General features: G+C 42.7%; 1 protein-coding gene across 1 annotated transcript in view; it reads left to right on the forward strand.

Moving 5' to 3' along the window:
• Positions 1-24,759, forward strand: part of scn4aa (sodium channel, voltage-gated, type IV, alpha, a) — an 80,111-nt gene extending 55,352 nt beyond the window's left edge. Inside the window, 10 exon segments of the mRNA XM_060939525.1 lie at positions 8,718-8,844; positions 9,025-9,179; positions 14,223-14,396; positions 14,521-14,643; positions 14,766-15,044; positions 15,383-15,436; positions 21,308-21,445; positions 21,538-21,642; positions 21,807-22,077; positions 23,468-24,759. Coding sequence (XP_060795508.1) covers positions 8,718-8,844; positions 9,025-9,179; positions 14,223-14,396; positions 14,521-14,643; positions 14,766-15,044; positions 15,383-15,436; positions 21,308-21,445; positions 21,538-21,642; positions 21,807-22,077; positions 23,468-24,759 — 2,718 coding nt within the window.
• The last annotated feature ends 1,386 nt before the right edge of the window (positions 24,760-26,145 follow it).

The raw sequence follows: 26,145 nt of genomic DNA on the forward strand, positions 1-26,145 counted from the left end.
TTTAATCATATCAATCAGGCAACAATGATGTCATATGACTCAGAGTGACATGTCAAAATGGCGAGTTAGGCCCACTTTACACGGGGACGGTCTGAAACAAAAACGCAAAAGTCCGTTTTCGTTCTCACTTTTTTCCGCGTCTACACGACCGTTTTCATGGAGGAAATCTGCGTCTATACGGTGACGCATAAATGTGTGGAATTCAAATAGATGTGCATGCCAGGCGGCTAGGTGGTGCTGTGAAAGACCTCCGCTATGTCTGCATGCATGCGCAACGTCTTCCGTCTTGTCTGATCTGCACATCTGCGCCGCGAAAACTTTGACTACTCTGGCTATGGTAAGTAAGTAAAAAAGTAAGAGCATACTATACCCGCCTCTGTTCATTAACGGTATATGTGCAGATTCGGTATAGATGTTCGAAGGACTCCTGGACGTTTATTAAAGCTGCCAGAGCAGCTTGAAGGTCCGTTGGATCGATGTAATCAGAATGCTCTTACTTTTTTACTTACTTTCTTACTTCCCGGGCTGGCATGTACAGTATATGACATATGTATGACGTAAACGCGTACCCGACGTGAGCAGATCCGAGCAGAGTTTCGCGTATTGGGTAGTTTAGACGGATATGCAACGGGGGCTGTTTTTAACTTATCCACTCTGGAAGGCGTTTTCAATTTTTTCCGTTTTTCAGCCTCGGAAACGCCGTCCCCATGTAGATGAAAGGCACTTCCGATAAAATATTTAGTCGTTTTTATCCGACAGCGTCCTCGTGTAAACGGGCCCTTAGTGTATATATCTCTCCAAGCAACCAAACTAGTTCACTTTGAAGTTATGTCTTGCTGATGAGATATAAATTAGAGATTTACTTGACAAAGGGATTAACAAAGATGCATCTTATATTGTATCTTTAAATGACAATACAGGCTATTTTTTTTTAATCTGGCTTCAGCCATCAAAAATTGGAAAAAAAAAATCACACAGCATGGTTAGCTACTTAAAGGTTCTGGTTGTGATGATAACAAAGGTGAAACCTCATCTCTCTTTTGTGTCAAATCCTGAGTGAAGCCTGCTTGATATTGTCCAAGGTTTGAGAAACTGTCTTAACTGAAATGTGTAGTGACAGGTCCAGATGCAGAAGCTCTGTGATCTCCACATGGATGCTATTTATACTATTTACTTATCTTTATTATCTTAATGTTCAGTTTAGTTGCCAGTGTGAACTGTTTATACAGCTGTGAGGAACTGCTTAATATCAGGTGAAGTTGTGAACAACAAGTTTTTAGCGACTTTGGTAGCATCCCAAAAGAGATAGCCAGAGCACTGGCAGCTCCATTGATCATCATGCCAGCTGAAAGGAGATGAAGGTTCTTTAGTGACTGGTGCACCAACCACACTTAATCTTGTTGTATTTGTGCAGTGATAATTGTCATGGTTTAATTTTTCATAATATCTGCAGAACTGTTGAAGTTTCAGCTGCGCAGATCCAAGGTAAAAATTTAGCCTGAACCTGAAATTTACAAAACACTCTAGGATTTTGGAATTGGCCAGTTTTACCAACCTCTTTTGTATATGCAAGAGTTGCATTTAAAAGAAGAGATGGCAGTGTTTGAGGTTCAGTGTGTCAGTTCCATGTACTGAACTCTCCTTTTTCAACTACACCAACAGAAACACACATTTGCATTATATGGCTCCTTTAATAACAAGTAACTGACATTTCAGGCACAGTTTGACCAAATATTTTGTTTATTTTTGCTCCGACAATGGAAATAGTTCCCAAAGAAGCAACATTTGGATACAGCATTGTGTGTTGTGCATAGTGACTGACAGCCCAAAGTAACTGCTGTATTAAATGGCTTTAAACTAAAATATGTTGGAACCAAACAAAATTGGTTGATTCAAAACAATAATTCATGGTTAGACTGTAGATGCTGTATACTATGTTGACATTTGAATTTATTTTTGCAGCTATTTCTCCACACATTTCATGTTACCATTTCTTTGTTAAGGCACTTAGGGTATCTGAGTTATTTACATGAGTTCATTTAAAATAATATCTAAAAGGCTAATTTATTTTAGCTTTTATTTACTAAGTGAGATTTTCAGTTGTTCAAAAAATGTACAGGTTTTTTTTTTAAGTATTTGGTGGCATTGCCTTTTAATTGCTCAACTTTTAAACGAATGCTTGTGGTAGGCTTACTCAAGCATCAAGTATTTCTAGATAATCCTCCTTCCTCGTGATGCCATTTATTTTGTGAAGTGCACCAGTCCCTTTTCAAAATACCCTCACGGCATGATGCTGCCACCCCCATGCTTCACAGCTGAGATGGTGTTCTTTGAAGTAAAGCCTTTTCATCCTTTTTCCTCCATACATATTGCTGATAATTATGGCCAAACAGTTATTTTTGTTTGTTTGTTTGTTTGCTTCATTTGACCAGATAGCACTCCTCCAAAAGGCTTGTGGGTCACCTGCAAATTTCAGTCTTGCATTTTTGCTGGTCTTGGATGTCAACAAAAGCGCTGAAAACCTGAGTTTGGCGCAGCCTCCAAACATGGCCACTCTGGACTACACTTCCCAAGAGCCACAGCGCCCCCCTGTCACTTCTAATCACTTCACCTGCAGCCTATTACCCCACAATCACTAACTCCATATAAGCTCAGCAGTCACAAGCACTTCTCGTGAAGTATCGTTCTGTGTCCCTTACCTGACTTTACCAAGCATTCTGTTTATCTTCTGACTTCCTGTTAATGACCTCTGTTCCTGATCTCATTCAAATTTGTTTTCTCATCTGCCCTACACTGTGCTGTTCACCGATCGATTGACCCACGCCTGTTTCCTGACTATGATTTCTGATTCACGTTTTGGCTTTCTCTGTAGTTTGCACTGCATCTGCTCTCCCCTGCAATTGCATCCATTAGTGCCTGCGATCTGACACGATACTTCGCTGTCATGGATGCAGCAGAGGAAGTTAAGCAGACGGCAATCCATGCAGAGGGGCATCTGTTAGGAGAGCACCAGCAGATTAGCGATCTAAACACCAGGATGTCACAATTTGCTGCTGTGATGTCGCAGGCCATCCTCACATGCCCCTCATCGCCTGCCGGTATGCCTCGTAGCATTCTTCTGCCTGAAAACTTCTTTAGGGAGGTTTCCAATTGTAAGGGATTCCTTCTCCAATGTTCACTATATTTCTCTTCTCTCACTGGAGTCACAGACAAATACAAGATCTCCCAGTTCATCAGTCTTCTCACCGGTAAGGCTCTTCAGTGGGCAAGTGCTGTCTGGATGCATGGGGCAAACACACTACATCCTATGACCATTTTCTGGAGATGTTCATGAGAGTGTTTGATCATCAGCCTGAGGGTACAGAGGTTGGAGAGAGCCTGCTGATAATCCAACAGGGAGAAAGGAGTGTCGGCAAATATGCACTGGATTTCCGCACCTTGGCTGCCGGCAGCGGTTGGAATGAGCCAGCCTTGAAAGCCTTATTTCGACAAAGTCTGCATCCAGAAGTGCTCAGCAAGCTAGCATGGTGCAACAAACATCTCTCACTAGATTCTTTCATTGATCTGGCCATCTGCTTGGATCACCTCCTCCGCAAACAACCCTCACTGCAACTACCTCCAACCTCCTCTCCCAGCATGAATTTGGAACTCCCATGGAGATCTCCCGCACATGACTGCAGAGGTTAGAAAGGAAGATCTCATGGGGGCTGAGTAGGGCACTTAGAGATCTGATGACCAGTCTCTGCTTCTACTGCAGAGAGACTGGTCATCAGATCTCTAAGTGCCTTACTTGGCCCCCATGAGATCGTCAGCCAAGCAAGGCTTCCAGCCCTGTTAATCTGGGGAGTCCAGAAATGTCTCACAGCTTACAATCTTTCCAAGTACCAGTGTTATTAAAGCTACCAAACTCGATCCATGTACTTTCTGCCTTCATTGACACAGGGGCTGAGGGAAACTTCATAAACAGTACTATTATACAGAGGTATCAACTCCCCACCAACACCCTTCTGAGACCCATCAAAATGAAAGCTATTGATGGGGTCCCCATAGGGGGAAGGACTGGTCTCAACTCAAACAACTCCCCTTGAGATTCAAGTTGGAGCCAACCTCACAGAACAGCTAACTCTCCTTGTCACCCTGACTTCAAATCACGACATCATCCTAGGTTACCCATGGCTCCAACTACATGACCCTCTAATCTCATGGAAACAATGGAACATTATTCAGTGGTCACCCTCCTGTTTGCAAAACTGCCTGAAACTTCCACAGATCACACACACCTCGGTAGAAAGCCCTCAGCCTGACTTCCTCAACAATGTCCCAACCTGTTATATGGATCTAAAGAAGGTATTCAGCAAAGGGAAAGCCTGTGGTCTACCTCTGTGTCATTCCTATGACTGTGCCATCAACCTCCTCCCAGGTACAACTCCTCCGCGAAACCACATCTACCCTTTGTCGTTAGCAAAACAAGCTGCAATGGAGGAGTACGTGCAAGAAGCACTGCAGCAGGGGTACAACTGACACTCTACATCTCCAGTCCCAGCGGGGATTTTCTTTGTGGAAAAGAAAGAAGGGGGCCTCCAGCCATGTATAGATTATTGAGGCCTGAACAAGATCACTGTAAAATATCTCTATCCACTTCCATTGGTTCCATCAGCTCTAGAGCAACTCAGATCGTCCAAAATATTCTCCAAACTCAACCTTTGTAGCGCTTACAACTTGGTCAGGATACGTGAGAGTGATGAGTGGAAGACCATTTTTAGCACCATGGTGGGTCATTTTGAATATTTGGTCATGCCTTATGGCCTTTCTTCTGCACTCAGTGTCTTCCAGTGCCTCATCAGTGACATGCTCAGGGACATGTTGGGAAGGTTCATAATTGCCTATATCGATGGCATCCTGATCTACTCACCAGATGAAAGCACCCATCACGAGCATATCAGATCTGTCCTCTATCGCCTGCTCCAGCAGCACCTATATGTTAAAACTGAGAAATGTGAGTTTCATGCCTGCCAGATCTTGTTCCTGGGATACATCATCAGCTTGGAGGAAGTGAGTATGGATCAAGCCAAGATTGCTGCTGTAACATCTTGGCCAACTCCCACTTCTGTCAAGGAGCTTATATGCTTTCTGGAGTTTGCCAACTTCTACCACTGCTTCATCCACGGTTTCAGCTCTGTCACAGCTCCTCTCACTAGTCTTCTGAAGAAGGGACCCCGTCACCTCCACTGGAGTCCAGCACCCGATCAGGCTTTCAGCAAGCTGAAAGAAGCTTTCACCACAGCTCCTATACTTCAACACTCAGATCCTTCTAAACAATTTGTCGTGGAGGTGGACACATCAGAAATGGGAGTTGGGGGGGTTCTATCACAGTGCCTTGGAGAATGATCTAAATTATATCCCATTGCCTTCTACTCAAAGAAACTCACACCCACTGAGTGAAACTATGATATCGGGAATTGAGAACTCTTGGCTGTCAAGCTGGCCCTAGAGGAGTGGAGGCACTGGCCAGAGGGCGCAGCACACTCATTCACGATCCTGACAGACCACAAGAACCTGTAATATCTGAGGACAGCTAAACAATTAAACCTGCATCAGCCCAGATGGGCATTGTTCTTCACCAGATTCCAGTTTACCATTTCCTATCGTCCAGGTTCCAGAAACATCAAAGCAGACGCTGTCTCCAGAATTCACACTTCCACACCTCAACCATCAGAACCTACCACAATACTTCCACCTGAATGTTTTCTGCAAGTTGCCACCTAGGATGTTGACAAAGAAATCAGACAAGCTCAACTCACAAGTCCACCAGAAATCTGCCCTCCAGGTCTTTTGCATGTCCCACCTAGACTTAGAGGTAAATTGATCATCTGGGGACATTCTTCTCCTGCCACTGGACATCCCAGCAGCCAACGCACCTATCAGCTCCTTCAACACAAGTGTTGGTGGGAAAACATGATAGCTGACATTAACCATTACAGCTCATCTTGCTCTGCCTGTACCCAAGCCAAGATCCCCAGAGTTACTCCAGCTGGTAAACTATATCCTCTCCCAGTACCCCAGCAACCTTGGTCACACATCACCCTTGACTTTCTCACCGACCTCCCACAGTCTCAAGGTTACACAGTCATCTTGATTATAATTGACAGGTTCTCCAAAACCCTCAGACTCATCTCACTACCAGATCTTCCTACAGCATTCAAAACCACCAAACTACTGTTTAACTATGTTTTCCATTATGGGATACCGAAGGACATCATCAGTGATCGGGGTCCCCAGTTCATTTCATGACTCTGGTCAAGGTTCATGGGCAGGCTGGGAGTATCTGTTAGCCTCACCTCCAGATATCATCCTCAGTCCAACGGCCAGCCAGAGCAGGTGAATCAAGAAGTGAGCTGCTTTCTTCGCATCCACTGCATGCAGAACCTGAAAGAAAGAGTGGGCGCGTTTCCTTCCTTGGGCCAAGTATGCACAAAATTCTCTCAAACATTCCGCCATTCAGTTAACCCCATTTCAGTGAGTACTTGGCTACCAACCCCCACTCTTCCCATGGGATGACGTTCCCATGCAGATTCCAGCCTTTGATGCATGGTTCCAGAAAAGTCAACAAGTCTGGAAGGAGGTACACCAGAGGATGGAGAAGGTGAACATCGGGTATAAACACTATACTGACAAGCACAAAAGCACCACTCCAGAATATGCCCCAGGTGACAGAGTATGGGTGTTCACAAAAAACCTCAGCACTCCCAACTCTTGCAAGAAGTTACAGGCCAGGTTCATTGGCCCATTCAATGTACTCCACAGAGTCAACGAGGTCTCATATAGACTTGAGCTTCCTCCCCACAGCAGAATGGCACCCACCTTCCAAATATCATGCCTCAAACCTGCTATCCAAGGGCCCCGAGCCTCAGACACACCCAACTAAGAAAACCCCTTCCCCTTCCCAGACATTGAAAGCGAGCCCATTTACCAAGTGAACAAGATCCTCAAACTCTCGCCACAGACAGGGGCATCTCGAGTACCTGGTCGACTGGGATGGTTATGGCCCAGAGGAGCACAGTTGGGTCAGTTCCAAGGGCATCTTAGACCCACTCCTCACTCAAGAATTCTACAGCCAGCATCCTGAAAAGCCCACACCAAGGAGAGGTCGACCAAGGAAAGAGGTTGCTCCCAGAGGGAGCTCCTCGGGGGGGGGTCCTGTCAATAACAGCACTGAAAACCTGAGTACAAAGCAGCCTCCAAACATGGCTACTCCGGACTACACTTCCCAAGAGCTGCAGCATCCCCGGTCAGCAGAATTCTAATCACTTCACCTGCAGCCTATTAACCTGCAATTACCAACCCCATATAGGCTCAGCAGTCACAAGTACTTCTTGCAAAGTATCATTCTGTGTCCCGTACCTGACTTTACCAAGCTTTCTGTTTATCTTCTGACTTCCTGTTAACGACCTCTGTTCCTGATCTCATTTGACTTCATCTTCTCATCTGCCCTACACTCTGCTGTTCACTGATCGATCGACCCATGCCTGTTTCCTGACTACGATTCCTGACTCATGCTTTGGCTTTGTCTGTAGTTTGCATCACACCCGCTCTCCCCTGCAATTACATCCATAAGTGCCTGCGATCTGACATTGGATTAACAGCTTCTTCATTGCATGACAGCTTTTCAGGCCATGGACATGTAAGATCCTCTTAATGGTGGTTGTACATACTTTGGTACCTGATGCCTACAACTCCTTTACCAGTTCCTTTGTTGTTGTCTTGTGGTTCAGTTGAACCCTGAAACTTAATTTGTGGGTCTTTCCAGAATCCTGCAGTGTCTGGCCCCAAGTGGGCAAAAGGTACGAGTTCTAAAGGTAGGCCCTTAAGTACAGGTGCACTACCAATTAACTCTTAATTATGACAAGTATCCAATCAGAACATTCATTACATCAATTTGTGAAATTTTCAAAACTGTTCCAAGAGACAATCAACTTGTGTTTGTAAACTTTTGAGCCACTGGAATTTTGATATAGTGAATTAAAGTTGAAAATTGTTCTGTCTCTAATGCCCCTTTTCCACCAAAGCGGTTCCAGGGCTGGTTCGGGGCCAGTGCTTAGTTTAGAACCAGGTTTTCTGTTTCCACTGACAAAGAACTGGCTCTGGGGCCAGAAAAAACGGTTCCAGGCTAGCACCAACTCTCTGCTGGGCCAGAGGAAAGAACCGCTTACGTCAGCGGGGGGGGGCGGAGTTGTTAAGACCAACAACAATAACAAGACCACGAAAGATCGCCATTTTTAAACGACGAGAAGCCGCAGCTGTACAAACGCGAAGTCATCCATTATTATTGTTGTTGTTGTTGTTGCTGCCGCTGCTTCTTCAGTGTTGTTTTTGCTTCGATATTCGTGCCAAGGTTTATGCAAACGTAGCGACGTAACTGACGTATACAGTGACATAATGACGTGGCTTCCCTTAGCACCGCGAGCGATGGAAAAGCAAACTGGTTCTCAGCTGGCTCGCAAGTTGAACGAGTTGTGAACCAGCACCAGCATTGGCTCCGAACCAGCCCTGGAACTGATTTGGTGGAAAAGAAGCATGATTGATTATTTTAAAACAACTTCTGATGTGAATAAAGTAGATACCCAAAGTGACTTGCTTCAGCACATGTAGATCTTTGTTCTCAACTTGTTTATTGCTACACCTCTATTCCATATCTCTCCTTCTTTCTGTAGGGTCAGGGTGTTCTCAATGATGGAGACTGTTCAGTGTGTAGTACAGTGGACTACAGACCTCCAGAACCCCCACTTGTGGAAGAGGAGGAAGACGAACCAGAGCCTGATGATCCAGAAGCCTGTTTTACTGAAAGTCTGTTTTATATAATCCCCCTTTCTTTCTATACTTTAATTACATCTAACATAATATGATTCACAGTAGACCAATTATTACAAAATTAAATCCAGGCAACATCATAGTTTCACTTCTGAAATTTCTTCAAAGGCTTTTCTTTGATAATATTTCTCTTGATCATCTTGTTCCATGTGATAGACTGTGTGAGACGATGTCCATGTCTGAATGTGGATATCACTCAGGGAAGGGGAAAGATTTGGTGGAATCTGCGTAGAACTTGCTACACCATAGTGGAGCATACTTACTTTGAAAGCTTCATCATCTTCATGATTCTTCTCAGTAGTGGTGCACTGGTATGTCAGAATCCTTAAAATAATACATTTGTTTCTAGCTAAATATAACATTTCTTTAATTCACAATTTATTTAGAATCACCTAGTCATCTTTAATCCCTTACAGTACAAATATAGCATATTCAGTGACTACCATGAAGTATATAGTAACTACATTGAAATGCATATAACGAGGATTGTAACTCGGGTTCTTGGACTTGGAATTTAGCTTGGAATTTAGTGGGATTATAGTGTTTATGCACTGAAGTCTTGCCTACAATTTAAAAAAAAAACACTAAAAATTACTTTGTGTGTGTGTGTGTGTGTGTGTGTGTGTGTGTGTAGGATGACTTGGATTTTGACAGAGCTTCAGGGCTCTATTCATTCTTTTGCAGGCACTTTTCAACTTTCTTTTAATAAACTTAACAGGGGAAAAAAACACAGTCTCAGTAGTTCACAGCTTTAGCCTCATTCAAGTTCAAATTCACGCTCCATGCGTGTCTGTGTTGTATGCAGGCTCTGCCAGTTCTATCTCTCTGGCTCACAACCTCCACTGAAAGAAATACTACTCATAAGTAGGCTGCCAGTAATAACACAACGTGAGAACAATCATGTGTTACCTGCCAGTTCAACCCACATCCTCTCTCCGTCCACAGCCAATGCGCAACCACACCCCTTCTGCCACATACCCCCACCAGCCAACTAAGGTTGGGGAGCTGTCTGGCCTGCAGCTGATTCCTTCCCAGAGAGAGAGAGAGGAAATTTTCCACAGCCATCTGTGCCCCCTCGCCTGTGGACCCTCTCCAACTAAAGTGGCAGAAGCGCCAGATACCAATGAGTGATCTGTGCATAATGAGTGATCCTTCATGTGCTGGAGCCACTGGTGTGGGGAATGATCATAACAGAGGATAAATGGGCACCCTAGTAGTTAGTATTGTAAAGGTGAGGACTGTCCACTTGATGGCCAAGCACAAAAATGCCACTGCCAATTATTACTATAAAGTGTCATGGAAATATGCAGTGGCATATTCACTGTGCAGGTAGAGTATTTTGTCCATTACACATGTCCATAAACCCAGCTATAAAATGGCTGGGGCTCCAAAAAAAAAATGGAAAGGTGGCAAATTGGTATAACCAATTGATGGAGGCATTGCTTCCAGATATGACATTGCATAATACATCAAAAATAACACAAAGCATCTCTCTCATGGTCTGATGACGACCATGTCAGTTCTTTCAACTGGGACTTTAATGAAAGGTAATGGGAACAATGGTGCTTTTGGGTTGGCCAGCAGATTCACCAGCTATAGCATACACCACACCACATTGCCACAAATTTCCAGCTAATAAACCTAAGCCATTAGACAGTTCAGTGATTTATCCTGTCCCAGTTGCCCCTCCATAGAGTTAGAACTATTCACCTGCATGTAAAAGCATTTACTTGTGCTTCTTTGGCTCTCACAATTCAGTAGTCTCTTCTTTTGTGTGTGCCGTAGCACTTAGTGTAATTTATCTTTAATTATTGAAAAATAAGGGTTTGTGAGTGCAATTTATGGCTGAATTATTTGATCATCCATGTCTCTCACTTGGTCAAAGGCACACTGAAGGCACTTGTTGCACATTTATTCCAAAAGGAAGTCAGCAAAGGGAATCCCCATGGAGGGGGGTAGGGGAGCAGAGCCCTTCCTTTCTGCTAAGTCTCTATGAAGCAGAACCAATGTTGATGGCCCTGCCACTGCCTCCTCAGCCAGAGCAGCACACACTCCATACCTTGGTATGCTGAAGCAGGACCCTTCAAGAATCACAGGTTTAATTAATTTCCTAAACCACAGATAATTTGTCCCCAGAATGGGTTGTGGTGGGGACTAACCATTACCTCAATGCTATGTGTTTGGAATGCCATGGAAATGTACTGATAGAAGCATCAGCAGATTTTTGTGGTCCTGGAAGTTCCTGGTTTCCCTGCAGTGCCAGCAAATGTGCCCAGGCTTTGTGATGGTCCTCATTGGCACAGACGGTTCTCCCAGTGTAGAAAGTAAGAGTGGGGGGAGATATTGGGGAGGAATGAGAGGGATGGGATTAAAAGTGAGGTGAAAACTGGTTCCAGGTTGGCAGTTTCAAGGTCTGGCCATCTCAATCCCATGGAACTGGAACAGGAGGGAGAGAAGAAAGTCAGAAAAAATACAGCCATCTGGACCAAGAACCACAGCAGGTGATCCTGCTCCAGCTGGATGGGTTCATTCAGGGACACTGTCCAGTGGCTCTGCTATTCCTTTTGAAAAGTTGAGTGATGAACTGCTCCAGTACCAGCAGCCCAATGATCTGCTCTATGGCCGGCTCCTCTGGCAGCAGAGGAGGGGGAAGGTGGTGGTGGATCCTTCAGCTGCTACATATAGAGTAATGCATAGCCAACCTCAGCGAGCTTCAGTGACCCAGAAGCATCGGCAGTGCTACTCTGGTGTTCAGCTGACCCACTGTTGTACTATCTTTTCAACACACTGATACTCTAGCTGTGTCTGAAAGCACAGCAAACTGGGTTTCCCCCAACAGCAAGGGGAGGAATCACAGAAACTATTTATCTTCTGGCTATTCCCACACAGATGCAGCATGGGTGAAAAGCTCAGTGAAGACCTCCAGCTTGTCAGGGGAGGCCATCTTCATGAGTGCCATGAGCTGTATGGTGAGAACGGTCACAGCAGGAGATGCGATGGGCTGCAGCACCTTGTGGAATGCCTGTCAGTCTTCAGCCTGCTTTTGAGTGATAGTTTCAAATTGTGGCTCATTGTGCAGGGCGAGGAGAACTTGGTGTTGGGTTTGGTCAAGGCTGGCAAGAGACTTCACCAAGTGGGACATGTGTGTAGGGAGGGGGACTAAGGTAGACAGACAAATTTTGAGCTTGGTCTCATTTTATTCTTTTGCATGTGCTTTTCACTGCTTTTTTCATAAACTTTTAAGAAGAAGAAGCCGTTATGTGTCACATGCACACTCAAGCACAATGAAATTCATCCTCTGCATTTAACCCATCTGAAGCAGTGAACACACGTGAACACACATGCACACACACCCAGAGCAGTGGGCAGCCATACTACAGCACCTGGGGAGCAGTGAGGTACCTTGCTCAAGGGCACTTCAGCCCAAGGCTGCCCCATGTTAACCTAACTGCATGTCTTTGAACTGTGGGGGAAATCGGAGAACACGGAGGAAACTCACGCAGACACGGGGAGAACCATGCAAACTCCACACAGAAAGGCCCCCCGTCAGCCACTGGGCTCGAACCCAGAACCTTCTTGCTGTGAGGCGACAATGCTACATACACCACTACACCACCGTGCTGCCTGGAAAACTTACTGGAAAATGAGAAAAAGAACACCGTCTCAATAGTTTGCAGACTTGGCCTCATTCAAATTCAAGTTCACACTCCGTGTGTGTGTGTGTGTGTGTGTGTGTGTGTGTGTGTGTGTGTGCAGGCTCTGCCAGCTCCATTTCTGTCTGGTTCACAGCCCTCATTAAAAGAAATAATGCACATAAATAGGCTGATATAATAAAACACAGGTGAGAACAATCACATGTTAATTGACACTTCAACCTGCCTCCTGTCCCCATCCACAACCAACGCTCGACTATTCCCCCTCTGCCACAATTACAGTTTTGGTTCTTGACTGAGAATAAAATGGAAAAAAAAATTTGTATCTGAAATGTTGGATTTTTTAGGTTTAAATATAAGATTTAAAGAGAGACAGGCTTTTGATTTCATAAAATCTGTGAAATTTAGTTCCCTCTGAAATTTGGTCATTGTGATATTTCTGTAATATTTCTCGAAATATCAGGCCATTCTGTGGCTGGGAAGTTATTTAATTTGAGGGGATTCCCTAGCAAATAATGTGCATGAAATCACACATTTCGCGCAGTCAAGCAGACAGAGGAAGTCTGTGTGCACATGCGCAGGTTTACCTTGACTGTGCACTGACAGTTACATCATCTTGTCGTTAAACGAACAGCTAATCACACCGAGGTGCTCGCTGACCGCCAGTATTTATTAGTTTGGTCCTGTGTTTCCTTTCCTTTGCAACATAACATCTTTTCTTCTCACCTTCTGTTACTGTAGTCAGTCTTCCACATTTCATTCACACACTCACATCCTCCATTTTTCTCTCCTGTTTCAAATTTGTATCCCACAATGCCTTCCGTGAATGGGGAAAGCCCACCACATGATGCATGACGTAGTATTTGAATTGGGTCATGGTGAAGCAGGAAAAAATAGCAGAGAATTTAAGGTCATGTGGCCCTAAGTTCTTAATTGTTCTGTTTAAAATTAATAATAATAATAATAATAATAATAATAATAAATAAATAAATAAATAAATAAATAAATTGGAAGTCTGTGATTCGAATTCAGTAGCTTTCAGTCCACTGAACAAAAATAATTGGGTGTCAGGGAAAATTATTTTTATGACTTACACTTGAAAAATCTGAAAGGCAGTCTACCTTTAAGAAATCAGATTAATCAAAATATGCATTAAAACTCATCTCATCTCATCTCATCTCATTATCTCTAGCCACTTTATCCTGTTCTACAGGGTCGCAGGCAAGCTGGAGCCTATCCCAGCTGACTACAGGCGAAAGGCGGGGTACACCCTGGACAAGTCGCCAGGTCATCACAGGGCTGACACATAGACACAGACAACCATTCACACCTACGGTCAATTTAGAGTCACCAGTTAACCTAACCTGCATGTCTTTGGACTGTGGGGGAAAACAGAGCACCCGGAAGAAACCCACGCGGACACGGGGAGAACATTCAAACTCCGCACAGAAAGGCCCTCGCCAGCCCCAGGGTCCCGAACCCAGGACCTTCTTGCTGTGAGGCGACAGCGCTAACCACTACACCACCGTGCCGCCCGCATTAAAACTCATTGCAATAATTAAAAATGAAATATTAAGCACTTGGTTTTGAATCTTCCTTTGCTTCAGTTTTTTTTCAATAACTTTTATTACAGAAAATCACTACTTTTAATCTGCATTGCACTCTACTTTTAATTACTATTTTATTGTTTTGTTTTCCCAGGCTTTTGAAGACATTTACATTGAGCGTCGCATGGTGATTAAGATTATCTTGGAGTATGCAGACAAAGTCTTCACATATGTTTTTGTAATAGAGATGCTACTGAAATGGGTTGCATATGGCTTCAAGACTTACTTCACCAATGCCTGGTGCTGGCTGGACTTTCTAATTGTTGATGTATGTTTATTATTTAATTTTTTAGGTAGCATTGTGCTTATCTGACAGATTATGTAGTTTACACTTATGGTTTTATTTATGTCTTTAGTGGTTCAACAAGGTTTTTTTCCATCCTTTTTTTCAGGTGTCACTTATCAGTTTAGCAGCAAATCTGTTGGGCTATTCAGAACTGGGTCCAATAAAGTCTCTCAGAACTCTTAGGGCACTTCGACCTTTACGTGCCCTTTCCAGATTTGAAGGAATGAGGGTGAGAGCTTCTCTCAAAGTAGAACTTAATGTTTTCAAGTTTTAGCACACACATCACATCATCCTTTACTGTATGACTGTACCACACCCAGAGTTCGATGATGATTATGACTGTCTGTACAGGTGGTAGTGAACGCACTGCTGGGTGCCATTCCTTCCATCATGAATGTGCTCCTGGTGTGTCTAATATTCTGGCTGATCTTCAGTATTATGGGGGTCAACCTGTTTGCTGGAAAATTCTACCGCTGCATTAATACCACCACAGAAGAACTTTTCCCTCTTGAGCAAGTGAACAACATAAGTGACTGCATAGCACTAATGCACACGAATGAAACACGCTGGGTCAATGTCAAGGTCAACTATGACAATGTGGGATTGGGTTATCTTTCCCTGTTACAAGTGGTGAGCACATGTTTCAGTTTTTTTATTTGGAAGTATTCAGATACTTAGATTTTGCTAAATTATATATAATATTGTGTGTGTGTGTGTGTGTGTGTGTGTGTGTGTGTGTGTGTGTGTGTGTCAAAATATAGGCTTGGAAAATATTACCTTGGAAAATATGCAACTTTCAGCTAATCTGTTCAATTAAAAGCTGCATAATTGTTATGTTTTGCAATATAATTTTGATGTCCTATCTTTATTTCCTTGCTTCAGAGGGTATAAGGTAATGCTGCATTTTAACCTCATTAGTGTGTAGCTTTTTGTTCATCAAATACTGAGAATTACTTTTCTGGTCATAGGCTACATTTAAAGGCTGGATGGACATTATGTATGCTGCAGTGGATTCCAGAGAGGTGATTCATTTGTTTCTTGAAATTTGTAAACACGTGCATTTTTTTTTTACAGCATGGAGTATACACTCTGGCCCTGATTTACAAACATCCCAAATAACTCTCGAATGTATGTGTGCAAAAATTTTTGTGCAAAACTTGAGCATGTTGCCAGTGATTTATAAAGAATAAATGCATGAATTATAGTTGTAGTGAGATGTTTACATACACAGACATGAATGTCATCATGGATATGAATTTTATGGCAATATTGGGCCATAGAAATTATTTCTTTGAACTGTCCCTTTTCTGTGACAGAATGATTGTACAGTGTACATCTTCAATAGAAAAAGAAAACTAAGCATTTGCTGCACAAGTTTTAATTTATTTTGGGTTTTCTGAAATCAACACAGTACCAAAATTATAAATTTTACATACAGGGTCAAACATTTATATACAGCAGAACTAATATTTAATTAAATGTTAGCAAGTTTCGCCTTGACCAGACACTTTTGGTAGCCCTCAACAAGCTTCTGGCTGAATTCAGGTTGGATATTTGACCAGCCTTCTTAGCAGAATTGAGAAAATTAAATTTGTGTGTTTCCTGGCATGGACTTGAATTTTAAGTACAGTCCATATATTTTCGATAGGGTTGAGGTCAGGACTTGTTTTAAGCTTAATGTTAATTCCACAAGCAGCTTTGATGTGTATTTGGGGTCACTGTCCTGTTGGAACACCCAACTGTGTCCAAGTTTCTGATGGTTTGAGGTTATGTGGAAGAATTCTGAGGCAGTCCTCCTTCATTATTTCATCCACTTTGTGCAAAACACCAGTGCCACTTGCAGCAAAACAGCCCCAAAGCATGATGCTACCACCACCATGTTTAACAGGTGGTACAGTGTCCCTCTGTATCTTTGGTCATTGTGGCCAAACAACTCAATATTGGTCTCATCTGATCATAAAACTTTCCTCCAGAATGCTTTTTCTTTGTCCATGTTGTCAGCTGCAAACTTTAGTCAAGCTTAAAGATGTTGTTTTTGGAACAGAAGCTTCTTTCTTGGACAGAAACCTCATAGTCCATGGTGATATAAAATTCACTTGATTGTACACAGTGTTCCAGCAGCTTGCAGTTCATGGCAGGCCTGTGCCTTGGTGGTTCCTGGGTTGTTCCTGACCAACCCAATTTCTTAACCAGCTTCCTCTCAGCTGAGGGTAACAATTTGGGTCTTCTTCCAGCAAAGTAGCTTGGCAAAGTGGCCACACCTCCCAAAAAAACTTGTACTTATATACAGTTGTTTGAACTGATGATCTTGCAATTTACAGTTGTTTAGAAATGTCTCCAAGAGAGTTGTGTAAATCTATGATCCTCTTTCTCAGATCTGTACTGTGTTCTTTGGAATTTTCTATTGTACTGTTTGTTGATCAATCCAATGAGTGTCAAACAAACCCTTTTTATGTTGACACAGAGAAGTTGCCAGCTGTATTCAATCATGGTCACTAACAGGAAGTTAAGAGGTTTTGGACCTTTCAGCACCACTGTATTAATCATTTAAGTGTGCATATGTAACATCCATCCATTATCCATAACTGCTTATCCTGTGCAGGGTCGTGGGCAAGCTGGAGCCTATCCCAGCTGACTATGGGCGAGAGGCGGGGTACACCCTAGACAAGTCACCAGATCATTGCAGGGCTGACACATAAAGATAAACAACCATTCACAGTCCCATTCATACCTATGGTCAATTTAGAGGCACCAATTAGCCTAACCTGCATGTCTTTGGACTGTGGGGGAAACCGGAGCACCCGGAGGAAACCCATGCAGACACAGGGAGAACATACAAACTCCACACAGAAAGGCCACCGTCGACCATTGGACTCAAACCCAGAACCTTCTTGCTGTGAGGTGACAGTGTTAACCACTACACCACCGTGCTACGCCGCATATGTAACATTCAAAGATTCAAAGATTTTTTATTGTCAATTCACTATATATCCAGGACATATAGGAGAATTGAAAAGCCGTTTCTCTCTCACCTTACTTGTAAAATTAGATTAAAAAAATTATATTAAGAAAAACAATATATCTCATCTCATTATCTGTAGCCGCTTTATCCTGTTCTACAGGGTCACAGGCAAGCTGGAGCCTATCCCAGCTGACTACGGGCGAAAGGCGGGGTACACCCTGGACAAGTCACCAGGTCATCACAGGGCCAACACATAGACACAGACAACCATTCACACTCACATTCACACCTACGGTCAATTTAGAGTCACCAGTTAACCTAACCTGCATGTCTTTGGACTGTGGGGGGAACCGGAGCACCCGGAGGAAACCCACGCGGACACGGGGAGAACATGCAAACTCCGCACAGAAAGGCCCTCGCCGGCCACAGGGCTCGAACCCGGACCTTCTTGCTGTGAGGCAACAGTGCTAACCACTACACCACCGTGCTGCCAAAAACAATATATATAAATATTTATAAATATAGATAATATAAGTAAAAATACACTCTAAAATCAAGCAGTGTACAAAATAGCAGTAGTGCAAATACAGTACAATATCTGTAACGGAGAAGATGCTAGAAGAGCAGCTTATGAGGTGTATATGAACAGTAGTGCAAATGAGCAATAGCAGCAGATATAGCAGTAATGCTAATGTTTATAGTGTGATGAGCAAACGGATGAGATAGAGTTTCTTGTGTGAATGAATGTGTTACAGACCAGGGGTAGGGAGTACGTAATGGACAGAGTTCAGCATCCTGACAGCCTGGTGGATGAAGCTATTCAGTAATCTTGTGGAGTGGGCCCGGAGGCTCCGGTACCTTTTCCCTGAGGGCAGGAGGCTGAAGGGTGGGAGGTGTCACCAGTGATGCTGATGGCTCTGCGAGTGAGACGGGAGTGATAGATGTCCGTAAGGGAGGGCTGAGGGATACCAATGACCTTGCTGGCCGTGTTCACTATACGTTGCAGAGTCTTCCAGCAGGAGGCACTGCAGCCTCCGTACCACACAGTGATGCAGCCAGTGAGGACACTCTCAATGGTGCCCCTGTAGAAAGGGCACATCATGGGGGATGGGACTCATGCACTCCTCAGTTTGTGGAGGAAGTAGAGGCGAGTTTGAGCCTTCTTGGCTAGCGATGCGGTGTTGTTGGACCAGGAGAGGTCCTCAGCGATGTGCACCCCTAGGAATTTGGTGCTGCTCACCCTCTCCACTGCAGCACCGTCGATGGTCAGAGGGGGATGCTGTGAGTGACCTCTTCTGAAGTCAACCACAATCTCTTTGGTCTTCCCCACATTCAGGAACAGATTGTTGTCTTTACTCCACTGGACCAGTTGGCTCACCTCATTCCTGTAGTTGGCTTCATCATTGTTAGTGATGAGGCCCACCACAGTTGTGTCATCCGTAAACTTGATGATGTGGTTGGTGCTGTAGATTGGTACAACATCAGTGGGCATTTTGACCCTGTGCATATAATGCTGACCCTGTGTTGATTTCAGAAAACTCAAAATAAATTAAAATGTGTGCATCAAATTCTTGTTTTTTTCTATCATAGATGTATGTTGTACAAAGATTCTGCCCCAGAAAAGGAACATTTCAAAGAAATCACTGAAAGCCCAATATTACTGTTAGATTCATGTCCATGATGACATTCATGTCTGTGTTTGTAAACTTCTGACCACAGCTGTAACTGATGTTCAAAGCAGGGGTACAAAAAAAATGTAAATTAGGGATTTGCATGTAAGGTTTTTTGAGAGTTCGCCTTTGACTCATTTAGTATCATGCAAGCTGAATGGAATATATCTGATATACCACTCAATGCCAGCCAATATTATTTAAATATGTCACTCAGATCCGCGATGTATTTTGTATGAAAAATGCGAGTTTTTCAACACAAGAAGATAAACTTCAGATCTTCAAGCCAACACGTGATTTTTTTTTTTTTATTATATAGACACATTTACAAACAAAAAGTACCAAAATTTACCCCACAATTCATCAATTTCCTCATAAAGGACATACAGAGAAATATGTCATGGTTCTGGTTCTCTAAGGCTCGGATGAAAAATTTGAGTGGCATATTTCCCAGTAAAACAGTCGTGTGTGTGTGTGTGTGCGTGTGTGTGTGTGTGTGTGTGTGTGTGTGTGTGTGTGTGTGTGTGATACATACAGTGGCATGCAAAAGTTTGGGTACCCTTACTGAAAATGTCTGTTACTGTGAATAGTTAAGTGAGCAGAAGATGAACTGATCACCAAAAGGCATAAAGGCAAAGACGAGACATTTCTTTTCAGCGTTTTCTGCAAGATTTGTGTATTTTTGCTTTGTACAATTGGAGCGTGAAAAAAGAAAAGGAACACCCATGCGAAAGTTTGGGCACCCTAATACTTTGAGTTCTCAGGTAACTTTTACCAAGGTTCCAGACCTTAATTAGCTTATTGAGCTGTGGCTTGTTCAAATTCTTCATTAGGAAAGGTCAGATGATGCAGATTTCAAAGCTGTATAAATTCTCTGACTCCTCAAACTTGCCCCTAAAATCAACAGCCATGGGCTCCTCTAAGCAACTCCCTCGCATTCTGAATAATAAAATAATTGATGCTCACAAAACAGGAGAAGGCTACAAGAACATAGCAAAGTGTTTTCAGGTAGCTGTTTCCTCAGATTGTAATGTTATTAAGAAATGGCAGTTAACAGAAACAGTGGAAAAAAACTTTCTGAAAGAACTGCTTGTTGGATTGCTAGAAAGGCAAATAAAAAAAAACCCTTTTTGACTGCAAAAGACCTTCAGAAAGATTTAGCAGACCCTGGAGTGGTGGTGCACTGTTCTACTCTGCAGCAACACCTGAACAAATATGACCTTCATGGGACAGTCATCAAAAGAAAACCTTTCCTGCATCCTAGCCACAAAATTCAGCATTTGAAGTTTGCAAATGAACATCTAAATAAGTCTGATGCATTTTGGAAACGAGTCCTGTGGACTGATGAAATCAAAATAGAATTTTTTGGCCACAATGTGCAAAGGTATGTTTGGAGAAAAAAGGGTGCCAAATTCCAGGAAAAGAACACCTCTCCAACTCTGAAGCATGGGTGTGGATCGATCATGCTTTGGGGTTGTGTTGCAGACAGTGGCACAGGGCACATTTCATTGGTTGAGGGAAGCATGGATTCAAATAAATACCAGCAAATTCTGGAAGCAAACATCACACCATCTGTAAAAAAGTTGAAGTTAAAAAGAGGACGGGTCCTACAATAAGACAAAGATCCAAAACACACCTCAAAATCTACAATGGAATACCTCAAGAGGCACAAGCTGAAGGTTTTGCCCTGACCCTCACAGTCCCCTGACCTAAACATCATTGAAAATCTGTAGATAGATCTCAAAAGAGCAGTGCATCCAAGACAGCCCAAGAAACTTGTAGAACTGGAAGCCTTATGCAAGGACGAATGTGTGAAAATCCCCCAGGTAAGAACTGAAAGATTATTAGCTGGCTACAAAAAGTGTTTACAAGCTGTGATACTTGCCAAAGGGGGTGTTACTAGGTACTAACCATGCAGGGTGCCCAAACTTTTGCTTTGGGCCCTTTTCCTTTTTTGTAATTTTGAAAATGTAAAAGATGAAAATAAAAAATTGTTTTTGCTTAAAATATAAAGGGAATGAGTCATCTTTAACTTTATGCCTTTTGGAGATCATTTCATCTTCAACTTGCTTAACTGTTCACAGTAACAGCAATTTTGACAAGGGGTGCCCAAACTTTTGCATACCACTGTATATATATATATATATATATATATATATATATATATATATATATATATATATATATATATGAGATCCCCCCCCAAATATACATTTCAAATGGCAATTTAATTTAAATTGCTTATTTCTGTTTACTTGCAGGTGGAAGAACAGCCATCATATGAGATTAACATATATATGTATCTGTATTTTGTCATCTTCATCATCTTTGGCTCCTTCTTCACCCTCAACCTCTTCATTGGTGTCATCATTGACAACTTTAATCAGCAAAAGCAAAAGATGAGCACCAGTTCTTTCTTGTTTTATCCTAAAAAGGTTTGATTGACCATAGATAGAAAAAAATAATTGTGTATTTGTTATTTATTATATACTTCGGTGGGGAAGATCTCTTCATGACAGAGGAGCAGAAAAAGTACTACAATGCCATGAAAAAGCTGGGTTCCAAGAAGCCTGCCAAACCCATACCTCGCCCTACGGTATGCAGAAATCATGAATAAGCAGAACACTACACATTCTGCTGTTGTTTCTTTCACATTATGACACTTGACTATTTTTTTTATTAGACACTACTCATTTAAATATAGCCAGGATGTTTTTGGTTCGTTTGTGATGGTCATCCATTATGTTCGTCACCTTCCAGAATATGATCCAGGGCATGGTGTTTGACTTCATCTCTCAGCAGTTCTTTGACATCTTCATCATGGTGCTAATTTGCCTCAACATGGTTACCATGATGATTGAGACAGATGACCAAAGTGCAGAGAAAATAAATGTTCTCTACCAGATCAACCTAATTTTCATTGTTGTCTTCACTGGAGAGTGCCTCCTCAAAATGTTGGCACTGAGACAATACTTCTTCACTGTGGGATGGAATGTGTTTGATTTCATCGTTGTCATTCTTTCAATAGCTGGTAGGTTCTGAGTAACCAAAAGTAGCAAATTATTTATTAGTCATCAGTTTTTATTGACTCTGGTGGACTAAATCATGAGCTGGAGTGTGGGTTAAATTTTAATAAAAGTATGTTGTTTGCTTAAATTGGCTGAATAATTGAGTTCAACATTAACTATTAATTAGTTATTAAGCTGTTGTCCCGCACCCCCATATACACAGTGCTATTGCTGGGTTTCACGTGACGTCACATCCGCCTCATTAGTTATTCAAAACTTTAGCTGGTGGTTTACCAAAGCTCAGTTGGCAAAGCGTTTATATGGAGAAGGTGCATTGCTCGCATGAAAAATGCCTTATGCTCGTGTTGTTTTAGGTTGTCTGAATCAATCAAACCGTGAAACTCATAAAAGTTTCCTCAGGGTTCCCCATGAACTAATAAAAAAGGGTGAACAAACACAGGATTTTACAAAAAGATGTCGAGAAAGGCAGCTTTTGAACCTCTCACTGAAATCGAAGGGAGCCGAGTCGAAGCATGCTCGAGTCTGCAGTGATCACTTCGTGAAAGGTTTGTATCCCTCTCAGCTATGTTGTTAGTGTTTTCCAAGTACTTTTCTTCTGTGTGTCATTATTTTATGGTACCTTTTTTTAGTCACGAAGTGCTAAAGTCCCCAGCTGTTTCTTTGTTTCCTCCTCACAAAGTCCATATGCATGAAGGTCGCGACAAAATTCTTCCCCAGCTGTACAGTTACAATGCGCAGTGATCATTTCTCCGTCTTGTTTAACTAAGATCCAGGTCTTTAAAGAGGCTTCTGATGATCTTTGTGAATGATTTACCTGAGAGATAAGAGCCAACACAAGTGAGAATCAAGCAAACTGTTTACACTTCAACTTGCAGCACTTCGCTGTAAAGACACAAACGAAAAGCTTAAAAAAACATACTTAGACGGGCAAAAACAATACAGGATTAATTCAGCAGCAACTTGATACCGAGGTCCTTTACCCAGCCACATACAAAAAAGTTGTAAGCCTCCATACTTTTCCATGCTTTCATCTGTTTTGCAGTGTAGAAGGATGTCTGCAACACCAGATGGTTCGAGATGTCGGGGAACTCGACTGAAGGGTAGTTTTCGAGATCGTATGACAAATCCTTCCTTCCCAGACTGTAGGGGTCGATTCCATTGCACATAGCAATCTTCTGAATATATCTAAAGCGAGCAGTGGCTTCTAGATTATGAGCGTACTCTGATAAGTTATCGCTAGTTGTTTGCGCTACGGCAGCCATTTAGACCACCAACTATTTCACTTCCGGTAAAACCGCCAAGAAATGTCACGTGACTGAAACCCAGCAATTCTTATTGCTGCTGACAATGTTTGGATGGCTTCTTATACTGTTTTTGTCTGTTTTCTCAAAGGACTTGCGCTGTCAGATATAATTGAGAAGTACTTTGTGTCCCCCACCCTGTTCCGTGTCATCCGCTTGGCTAGAATTGGCCGTGTGCTGCGTCTTATCAAAGGGGCAAAGGGCATCAGGACACTTTTATTTGCTCTGATGATGTCACTTCCTGCCCTGTTCAACATCGGCCTGCTTCTCTTCCTTATCATGTTCATCTTTTCCATCTTTGGAATGTCTAACTTTGCCTATGTGAAAAAGGAGGCTGGTGTTGATGACATTTTTAACTTTGAGACCTTTGGGAATAGCATCCTCTGCTTATTTGAGATCACAACTTCAGCTGGTTGGGATGGGCTACTGCTACCTATGCTAAACAGCGGCCCTCCTGACTGTGACCCTGACATTGAAAACCCTGGAACAAAAGTGAGGGGCAACTGTGGCAACCCAGGCATGGGCATCATGTTCTTCTGCAGTTACATTATCATGTCTTTCTTAGTGGTGGTGAACATGTATATTGCCATCATCCTGGAGAACTTCAATGTTGCCCAGGAGGAGAGCAGTGACCCACTATGTGAGGAGGACTTTGAGATGTTTAATGAGACTTGGGAGAAGTTTGACACAGAAGGCACTCAATTTTTGGACTATGACCATGTGTTTAACTTTGTTGATGCACTGCAAGAACCCTTACGTATTCACAAACCTAACAGAATCACACTGGTCAATATGGATCTGCCGGTTGTAATAGGAGACAAAATCCACTGTCTAGATATTATGCTGGCCGTCACCCAACAAGTGCTGGGAGACACTACTGAGATGGCAGCCATGAGAGAGAGTATGGAGGCAAAGTTCAAGATGAACAACCCAAGTACTGCATCCTTTGAGCCCATCATCACCACACTAAGGAGAAAGGAGGAGGCGCGGGCAGCTACTCTGATCCAACATGCATACCGCAAACACCTCCTCAGACGCGCTATCCACCATGCCTCCTTCATGCATCGCTCCAAGAAAAGAAAAGTGAGGCGACAGGAGGACGAGGAACTGCCAGAAATGGAGGGTCTGATAGCACGAAAGATGAATGCTCTCTATGGCAGTAATGCAGAGCTGGCTATGGCTCTGGAGCTTAAGTCCAGGCCCATGCCAGTCAAACCCACTTCAACTGGTCTCATAGTGCCAGCACCCTACAGACAAGCCCAAGGACGACAAAGAGTAGTGCCAGTAGAAGTCACAAATGACATAGTTCTTCGTTCTGCACCCACAACTATGCGGAATTCTTCGAGTTCAGAGGTGGCAGCAGCAAAAGAATCAATAATATAGTCGAGAGACAATGTTCAGCATTTTTTTTTGTCTTTTTTTTTAAGCAGAGAGTGATGTGTTCAGCTGGAGTATCACCGGCACAAAAAGACACCTTACTGATGCTCTAAAACACACATCAATTTTATAAAGTTATTGAAGTGATGTTTATTGGTGTCCAGTAGTGATTTATTTTTCTCACAATATAATTTTTCTGCATCTGATTCATTTTGTTGATCACCCTGTTCCGTGCTCAGAAATGAAACACTAATCCTGTGACAAACTTTAGATTAGTCAGACTATTGCGTTCCATTTTCCCAAAACCTGCAGTATTTTTGTGCATTCATGCTCACCATTTAAAGTTGTCCAAATTCTCATATTAACATGAACATTGTTAGAGGCTTTTTCCCTAAAATGTATTTCCTCACCTTCACCTTAGAGCTGCTGTAACTAGTCCCTGATTTGTCTTGGGGCCTCACTTTCCTTTGCACTATTTTTAGACCCCCAGTTCACGGCCTGTCAGTTTACAGCAGGGAGACAGAATGAGTAGAACAGGCTCTGATCAGTTACATGGGAGGTATACTGTCACATTGGGCACTATGTGCAACTGCATAAGGCATACATAACCAGTACAGTACACACTTCCTGTAGTGTTTACGAGTCTCTGAATGCACTCAGTCAACCAGGTCATTTAAAACTTTTTCTGCATGTTATAGAAGTGCTGAAATGTTTTTAAGAATGTAAGTTGCCTTGACTTCATACCATTATACTTCTACTCTCGTGATCATGATCATGATCAAAAGCAAAAATAATGTGCGTATACGATTGAGATTCCAACAGTGTGGCAGAGGTATTTCTATGCAGGCAGCAACCTGGTGCAGAAGGGTGTGGTTAAAATGAATACATTATCAAGAGATAATGTGGGGCTGTGATATCTATGCAAATAAACTTTTCTTATTAGTGTCAGCACAATTATGTTGCTGTAATGACATACAATTAAATGCATTTGTGTGTGTGTGTGTGTGTGTGTGTGTGTTCCCATGCTCTTTTGTGGGCCTTTGCTCACATGTGTGTGCACTCTTATGCTTATTTTGGCTAATTCCTCTTCCCTATGTTGGTGATATTTCTGTACATAATTACATGTCGGATATAATTAATTAGTAGAAATTGGGTGAACTATTCTTATTAAAGACATGACATTCATAGTCTAAAGTCCTTCCCACGCAATGCCCTGGTCTTCCCATGCAATCTCCCATCCCAGTACTAGCCAGGCCTTATGGTGCATTGGGTGGCGCCGATTTCCATTTCCGTAGCCCTTGGCCTCTCACCTATACAGTGAGGGTTGCAGTGGGGGGCTGGTCCTCTGGTAACCGTGAGAGTTTGACATCCCAGTCACATCTGTATTGCAGC

This window comes from Neoarius graeffei, chromosome 14 (assembly GCF_027579695.1).
Source record: "Neoarius graeffei isolate fNeoGra1 chromosome 14, fNeoGra1.pri, whole genome shotgun sequence".
Classification (NCBI taxonomy): Eukaryota; Metazoa; Chordata; class Actinopteri; order Siluriformes; family Ariidae; genus Neoarius; species Neoarius graeffei.